At 54.1% G+C, this 7,948-nt stretch overlaps 3 protein-coding genes across 9 annotated transcripts in view; 1 reads left to right on the top strand and 2 right to left on the bottom strand.

Moving 5' to 3' along the window:
- The window catches only part of Efemp2 (EGF containing fibulin extracellular matrix protein 2), a 15,993-nt gene extending 14,235 nt beyond the window's left edge, over positions 1-1,758 (bottom strand). The window contains exons 1-3 of one of the 5 annotated variants that reach the window (XM_048807657.1): positions 1,741-1,758; positions 508-625; positions 233-281 (exon numbers count right to left, since the gene is read on the bottom strand). In XM_048807657.1, the coding sequence (XP_048663614.1) occupies positions 233-281; positions 508-618 (160 nt within the window). In that variant the 5' untranslated portion in view covers positions 619-625; positions 1,741-1,758. Of the gene's footprint in view, positions 1-232; positions 282-507; positions 691-929; positions 1,091-1,289; positions 1,309-1,740 lie in introns of those variants that run through there. The other 4 variants (XM_048807656.1, XM_048807655.1, XM_048807658.1 and 1 more) reach the window with 4 other exon arrangements.
- Positions 1,759-3,947: 2,189 nt separating this feature from the next.
- Ctsw (cathepsin W) lies at positions 3,948-7,588 on the top strand. Its single transcript, XM_015503120.2, has 10 exons — positions 3,948-4,079; positions 4,535-4,619; positions 5,390-5,503; positions 5,880-6,031; positions 6,292-6,388; positions 6,468-6,548; positions 6,632-6,757; positions 6,933-6,997; positions 7,072-7,275; positions 7,359-7,588. The coding sequence occupies exons 1-10, from the start codon at positions 3,993-3,995 to the stop codon at positions 7,467-7,469; spliced, it is 1,122 nt and encodes a 373-aa protein (XP_015358606.1). The 5' UTR covers positions 3,948-3,992; the 3' UTR covers positions 7,470-7,588.
- A 178-nt stretch (positions 7,589-7,766) lies between these two features.
- The window catches only part of LOC107156949 (FGF1 intracellular binding protein), a 6,227-nt gene continuing 6,045 nt past the window's right edge, over positions 7,767-7,948 (bottom strand). For all 3 annotated transcript variants that reach the window (XM_048807660.1, XM_048807659.1, XM_015503121.2), the window contains exon 10: positions 7,767-7,888. In XM_048807660.1, coding sequence (XP_048663617.1) covers positions 7,819-7,888 — 70 coding nt within the window. In that variant the 3' untranslated portion in view covers positions 7,767-7,818. The remainder of the gene's footprint in view (positions 7,889-7,948) is intronic.

The raw sequence follows: 7,948 nt of genomic DNA on the forward strand, positions 1-7,948 counted from the left end.
TTGGGGGGGGGGGGGGTGGTAGAGGCAGAATTTCCTGAGTTTTTTGGAGAGGAAAGGGCCAGCCTTAGGTGAGCTGGCTCCCAGGGAATCAGAATCAGCCTGGGTCCAACAGGACTGGGCTGAGAACAGGACCCTGAGGTCCTATTGCAGGTTTTGGAGGTGGCGGTGTCCTTGGGAAGCAGAAATTCCCTTCCCGGTTCCTAGGGGTGGTTTGTCCCCCAGGCACACTCACCCCGGCAGTGCTGACTGTCTGGGTCCCACTCATAGCCATCTGTGCATTCCTGGAAGGAACCAGAGGTAGCCATTGATCACCCTAGATTTCTTCCAACGGGCCAAGCCAAGGCAAGGGCCTGAGCTCCACCACCCTCCGGCCTGCTCCAAACAATGGTGTCCAGGTCTTCCACCAACCAGGGGAAAGGAGAATCTTCCCCAGCAGCAGCCACCCAGGATCTTGGTCTCTCTATCCCTGCCCATCCCATCCCAGGCCAGTGGCCCCACTGTCCCCACCGTGTAGCTGTCCGGCTCCTCGGAATCCTGGGGAGACGCTGCCCCCAAGAGCAACAGCAGCAGCGCCCAGAGCAGTAGTGAACCGGGGAGGCAGGAGGCGAAGGGGAGCATCCTGGGGCTGGGAGGTGGTGGGCAGGGGTCAGGGGCCTCGGCCATGGCACCCCCCATATTCTGTCTTGGGACTGGGAACCCCGGTCCCAGCCTTCTCCAGCTCAGGACCGTGTTTAGGGCCCTGGAAGCCTCCCGGAGCTGGGGGCTCACTCCTCTCGCAGGCCAGGGTCCCAGGCCCACCGCCCGGGGCCGCCCCGCCCCCGCCGAGTGCCTAGCGGTGTGGGCCGAGGAGCGCAGGCCTCTCGGCTCTGCGCTGCGCCGACTCCACGGACACTCAGGCCTGCGCCCTCCTTCCACCGACTGCCACTTACTTGGGCCCGCAGCGACCAGCTACTAAGCTGACTCCAGCAATGCCGCCGGGCAGACGGACGCGCGGACGGACGGCGCAGCTCCCTGGACGCACGGCCCCAGGAAGCGCCCCCCCGCCCGCCCGCCGCGGCGCGGCCCACCCCGGCGCCTCCGCCCGCCCTTCGGCGGATTCCTGAGTCCGCGCCAGGGGGAGGGACCCCGACCCCCGCTTCTCCGCCCCCGGCCGGCCACAGGCCCCCACCCGATCCCCCGCGGCGTCAGCCGGAGCCGACTCCGGGCGCCCGGCCACGGTCCCCCAGTGCTAGGTCCTGGGGCCATTGGCCTTGATGCCAAGCCCCCATCAAAAATGTTATTCTGCGCACCTAGACTCTACCCAGTCTGTGCCTCCAGAATCCCATCCTATGCACCCACTCCTTAGTCCCGCGAAGCACGCAGGCTGATTCTGTGCCTCCCAGGGTAACTGGGCACCTAGACCCCCACTTGATACTGGTCTGCCACATCCTCACTCTAACTCGCTCCAGAATTTTATTTTGTGCCCTCAGACCATCACACTAAGCAGTCCCAAAACTTCATCCAGGCATGAGACGCTCCCAGGCGCAAAACTGTCCATGTCTTCATCTGCCCTCCACCCCAGGCCCGCCTTCAGTCAGGTGGTCTCTTCACTCCTCACGGCCTTCCCCGCGCCCTGCGTCCGCAAAACTACAACAGTTTGGGGGCTGGGGCGGAAATTCCCTTTTGGCCCAAAATGAATGGAACCCCCTGAGAAGGCGGGCAAGCCTGAACTCGGGAGCGCAACGTGACTGGGGACAGTACCAGCCGCTTCCCGACCCTCCTCCAGCCCAGGCGCGCGGCACAGAGCATGCCTTGGGGGCGGAGTCTGGGCGGATCTGGCTCCCAGGAAGGGGCGGGGCCTCGCGTTGCCCACGTCTCAAGGCGGGACCAGACGGGAAAGGGCCGCGTGTCCAGAGATTCCCCCCGGGGCCAGGCTGCGAGCGAGAATAGTCGCTCCTCCCTGCCCTTTCCCATCCCTGTATATCCCCACAGTCGCATCCAATGTGGCTGCCAGGAGGGGATATACCGAGAAGGGAACGAGCAGGTGAGTCCTGAGAGCTTCAGGCCGAAAGGCTGAGGGTTAATTTCCCGCTCCTGCCACCGTTCTTCCCAGCCTCTGGGATGAGCATTTAAAAATCACATTCATGGTGCAGCCTGTAATCCCAGTGATTCGGAGGCTGAGGCAGGAAGATGCAAGTTCGAGACCAGCCTCGGCAACTTTGCGAGACCCTCTCTCCAAATTAAAAATAAAAAGGCTGAGGATGTGGCTCAGTGGTAGAACGCCCCTGGTTCCAATCCCCAGTACCACCAAAAAACGAAAGAAAAGCAACCCTAAAACATAGCTCATTAAAATAAAAAAGACAGCCAATAACAAAGTGTTGACAACGGTATGGAAAATTGGAGGTGTGTGTATGCCCAGGAGAACTGAAGACATGTATACACACACACACACACACACACAAATCTAAACACACTCTTCACTGTATATGAAAGCCAAAGTGTAGAAACAACCCAATGTCCATCAACTGATGAGTAAACAAAATGTGGTACCTCCGCACAGTGGAATACTATTCAATCATAAAAAGGAATAAAATACTCGGGTTGTGGCTCAGAAGTAGAGCACTTGCCTCGCAGGTGTGAGGCACTGGGTTTGATCCTCAGAACCACATAAAAATAAATAAACAAAATAAAGATTTTGTGCCCATCTACAACTAAAAAAAATCTTTAAAAAAGAAATACTGAAACACATTATAGTATGGATTAATCCTTAAAATAATACACCCAGTGAAGGAGCCAGACACACAAAAAAAACCCACATATTCCATTTATATAAAATATTCAAAATAGGAAAAGAGAAACTAATGGTTTTCCAGGTAAGGGGCGAATATGGAATGACTGCTAATGGATATGGAATTTTTTTAACTGTTTTGAAAAATGTTTTTATATGGGGTTGGGGGTATAGCTCAGTGGTAGAGTGGTTGCCTGACATGCATGGGGCACTGGGCTCAATCCTCAGGACCACATAAAGATGAACAGGTAAAATAAACGCATTTCTGTCCATCTACAACTACAAAAAAAAATTTTTTTTAAAGATGCTTTGTAGTTGTAGATGGAGAGCATCCCTTTATTTTATTTATTTTTATGTGGTGCTAAGGATTGAACCCAGTGCCTCACCCATACTAGGCAGGTGCTCTGCCACTGAGCTATAACCCTAGCCCCTAGAATTTCTTCTGGAATGATGAAACTGCTCTGAAATTAGTAGTGATGGTTGCACAACTATGTTAATATATTAAGCAACTCAGCAAGACTCTGTCTCTAATATAAATATGAGCTGGAGATATGTTCAGTGGTTAAGCACCCCAGGTTCAATCCCCAGTACCAAACAAACAAACAACAACAACAAAAAAAAACATTGAGCCTACTCTATGTAGGCCTGTCCTGAACATTGAAGACAGGTAAATTGGACATCTCTGGTATGATTGGGAGGCAGATGCCAAGTGGGCACAGGAGCAGCAGGGGTCATGGGGCTGAAGAAGGTTATACCACAGGACAGGGGAGCAGGGAAGGCTTCTTGAAGGAGGTGGCCCTTGTATTGACCAACTGCATAGGAGAAGCAAGAATGATTCCCCAGGGAGTACTGACCATCCTCTACCCCCACCTGGTTGCCATGTGTCTGAGGCCTGTAATCCCCTGGGTCTCCCATCATGGCAGCGGTGCCTTTATTGTCACTGCCCACTCAGTATCTATCCTTGTCTCTTTCTGATCCATCTCTGTATCCCCAGATTTTCCCAGAACAGTGGCCTAGAGCACTGTTAAATAAAGAAAAAGGATTGGGGTGGGGAACAGCCAGGCAAAGAGAGGGACAAAAACATGAATGCCTGAGGCAGCTTGTGTGCTCTAGGGGTCTACCCCTACTTCAAGCCCAGCTTCCTTTAGTGGTTTCTCCAGCTCCACCCCCTCCAGCTTGGTCTGGACAGCTTCCTGCCCATGCACACATTTGGGGCTGCACCACCATGGCTTTGACTACCTGCCTCTTCACCATCTTGGCCCTGTTACTGGCAAGCCTAACCCAGAACATCACAGGCTCCCATGGAGCCCAGGTAAGTGCTCCCAACTTGCTCCCCATACCCTCCCCACTGCCAGTACCAGGTCCAGGATCATCCCTTCAGAAACAACTGACTTGTCGCCAGGCAAGATGGCACAAGCCTATAATCTCAGCAACTTAATGAGACCCTCAGCAATTTAAAGAGACCCTGTCTCAAAATAAATAAATAAATAAGAACCAGGGATGTGGCTCAGTGGTAAAACTCACCTGATTTAATCAAAAGAAGAGGAAGGAAAGAAGGAAGGAAGGGTGGACTTGGCTTGCCATGCCTATTTCTCTGAGGGAGTAACAGAGACTGGAAAGGTGGTTGCTGTGTCCAGGCTCACAAAGGAAGACCAAGAAAGATAATTCACTGACACCTTAGCCCAGTCCTAGGAGATGGAGCTAAGGTGGGGTCCCAGCAATGACTTTTCTACCTGTGCTTTCTCTTCCATCTCAATTCCTTGCCAGAATCTAGGTCCCTGGCCACTGGAGCTGAAAGAGGTCTTCAAGTTGTTCCAAATCCAGTTCAATCGGAGTTACTTGAACCCAGCAGGTATCTTGGGTCATATAAATCTCCAGTCTAGCCCCCACTCCAAATAGATGAAGAACTTGAGGCTCATGGTGGGAGATAAGCTTGGCCCAGGCTACTCACTTCAGCAGGGCTGGGGATATACTACTTGGTTCTCCAAATGCACATGTAGGTACAGGAAGGAGCATCCTTTGCCATGTTCCTGAAGGGAAGATGGCAGCTGTTGGGCATCTCTCCTAGCCCTGCAGTTGATTTCCCTGCCATTCCAGGCAGTGGAAAAGGAACTACCATCTAGTCATGAGTTCATTGAACAAGCACCCAAACATACCCATTTTGTCCCCAAGGTAGGGACTCCCTCTTTCCCCATGAGCTGCCAACCCAGCTCCTGCCCCCTCTGTCCTGGATCTCCTCTTCCATAGGGGGCTGATCTGGACCCCATTCTTCCACCCTACCCTGTTCCAGCTCCTGATCTGTGGTCAGAGGTGTGAAGAGGAGGTGGCGGATGTGGCCTGGCAGGAAGCCGGTCTCCAGCCACTCACTTTCCCTTCTGAGTCACTCTGCCCTTCACTCAGCCTCCCCAGGGTGGGAAGATGCTCCTCTTGCTGCCTCTGGGAAAGTCCTAACTCTAGGTGGGTTGGGTAACCACTTCCTCGCCCATTGTCTACCATAGAGCCTGTAGGGGCTACAGGAAAGGAGCCAGTGCCCACCTGGGTAGGAACACGCCCCGCCAGTGCCCACTTCCTGCCTCTGAGGGGGCTTGGGAGTCAGCCTGAGATAACTCTCTTTTGGTGTAGAGTATGCTCGCCGCCTGGACATCTTTGCCCAGAACCTGGCCAAGGCTCAGCAACTACAGGAGGAGGACTTGGGCACAGCTGAGTTTGGGGTGACTCCATTCAGCGACCTCACAGGTACCTGGACCCTCCTGGGCCACAAGTGGCGGGTGGGAAAGCTGGATCTCCTGTAGGATATTCTGGTAGAGCAGACGGACAGAACAGACTTTCTACTTTGAGGACCAAAGGATGCCTGTCCCAAATCTCAGACTGCAAGGGCAGGAACTCAGCCAACCTGTCCCAGCCCAGCTCAAGGGCTAGAGGCAGCAGGTGAAGCAGAAGGTACCAGCAAAGAGCTTGGTGTGAAGAGGAGGTGGCGGATGTGGCCAGTACCCTTATCTTGCCACCTCTGAGGGACCCAAATGGCCAAGGATGTGGATGGCTAGGGCGGAAGGGGCAGAATATGGAGAAAATGGGGTCAAAACTGACCTCTGGGGCCCTGTCTGTCCCCCAGAGGAGGAGTTTGGAAAGATCTATGGACACTGGAAAGCAGATGGGAGCCCTAGCATGGGAAGAAAGGCAGGGCCTGAAGAGGCAGGGAAGCCTCTGCCCTCCACCTGTGACTGGCGGAACGCAGATGGCATCATCTCATCTATCAAGAACCAGGTATCTGGGGCCGGGGTTGTGGCTCAGTGGTAGAGCACTCGCCCAGCACGTGCGAGACCCTGGGTTCAATCCTCAGCACCACATAAAAATAAATAAATAAATAAATAAAGGCATTGTGACCAACTACAACTAAAAATTAATTTAAAAAAAGAACCAGGTATCTGCCCTCATCTGGATAGGTTTATCCGTATGCAGCCCAAGGGTGGGAGAAGGGAGGATAGGCCTGAACACCCACGGTGCTCTACCCTCTAACCTCCCAGGGGAACTGCAAGTGCTGCTGGGCCATGGCTGCTGCAGGCAACATCGAGGCCCTGTGGGGCATCACATACCGACAGTCCGTGGAAGTTTCTGTGCAGGGTATGGCTGGGAGAGGGGTGTATGACAGGGAAAAGAGGGATAGGGGCCTGGTCACCCACACTGTCCCTTTCTGCCCCAGAACTGCTTGACTGTGGCCGCTGTGGGGACGGCTGCAAGGGTGGCTTCGTCTGGGATGCATACATAACTGTCCTCAACAACAGTGAGTATCCCCATCGCTAGCCAAGCACAGGGCTGGGGGAGATTCAGGAGCGGAGGCTCCTTCCTTATCTTGCTTGTCTTCAGGTGGATTGGCCAGTGAAAAGGACTACCCATTCCAGGGGCACACCCGGGCCCACATGTGCCTGGCCAAGAAGTTTAAGAAGGTGGCCTGGATCCAGGATTTCATCATGCTGCAGGAAAATGAGCAGAGTGCGGCCAGGGTGGACACGGGCAGGGGATGGAGGGGCTGAGGGACAGAAACTAGGATGGAGGCACCCAGACTGGCCACAGACAGAGGTGGGGGGTAGGGGGAGAAAGGGACACCCCTCTGCCAAGAGCAGCAACCCCAGGGCAGGCAGGACCTGATTGCACCCTCCATCTCCAGCAATTGCCTGGTACCTGGCTACCCAAGGCCCCATCACAGTGACCATCAACATGAAGCCACTGCAGGTGGGTAGGGTAGGACGTGGGAGGTGGGGCATATGGGATGGGTGGGCTCAGACTCAACACTTCTGCCCCTGTAGCACTACCGGAATGGTGTGTTCAAGGCCACACCCACCACCTGTGACCCCCGGGTTGTGAATCATTCTGTCCTGCTGGTGGGTTTTGGCAAGAGCAAGGTGGAAGAGGGGATACAATCGGCCTCTTCTGCATCTTGTTGCCGTCCTCGCCCCTCCACCCCTTACTGGATTCTGAAGAACTCCTGGGGGGACAACTGGGGTGAGGAGGTGAGTAGGATCCATTGCAATAGGGGTCAGGGTAGAACAGGCCCTCTCCCACCTTCTGGCCTTGATGTCCCCTAACTTCCTAGGGCTACTTCCGACTGCACCGAGGAAGCAATACCTGTGGCATCACCAAATACCCAGTCACAGCCCGTGTGGGAAAACCAGCTAAAAAGCAGCCAGTCTCCTGCCCTCCCTAAACGTGTCAGCAGCCTGCTGGCCCCTCCTGCATGCCAGCTGCCTCTACACAGGCCCTGCCTGAGGTTTTTGCCTATCCTCCCAATCTTCTATACAACTTGAATAAACCAAGACAAAACTCTTGGCTCCTCGGTATACTTAGCTGGGGCATGGAGATGGCACGTGGGGGAGATAACAGACAGTATCCCTGACCTGCCCCAGTCCCAGAGGGGCTGGCATACACCAATGACACTCAGGTATACACAGGTATACACGGCACATGTCCCCAAATGCTCCTCTCCCTAGAGTGAAAATCAGTCTTCAAACTTATGGCAACTTTATTTTCAGTGTGCTCAGGATAGAAGAGGAGCCTCAGTCATGATAGAGGCGCAGGAGGCAGCCACGGAGGGTGCCCATGTACCGATCCCAGAGGGTTGGGTGCCTGTAACGAAAGCAGCAACAAGTCCTCATATATATATATATATATATATATATTTTTTTT

The sequence above is a fragment of the Marmota marmota genome, unplaced genomic scaffold, assembly GCF_001458135.2.
Source record: "Marmota marmota marmota unplaced genomic scaffold, marMar, whole genome shotgun sequence".
Classification (NCBI taxonomy): Eukaryota; Metazoa; Chordata; class Mammalia; order Rodentia; family Sciuridae; genus Marmota; species Marmota marmota.

Bases quoted from the DNA above. Each gene is read 5' to 3' on its own strand.
- Ctsw (XM_015503120.2), top strand. From the start codon at position 3,993: ATGGCTTTGACTACCTGCCTCTTCACCATCTTGGCCCTGTTACTGGCA. The intron at 5,504-5,879 runs GTACCTGGACCC...TCTGTCCCCCAG, and splicing joins TCCATTCAGCGACCTCACAG to AGGAGGAGTTTGGAAAGATC. The intron at 6,389-6,467 runs GTATGGCTGGGA...TTTCTGCCCCAG, and splicing joins CGTGGAAGTTTCTGTGCAGG to AACTGCTTGACTGTGGCCGC.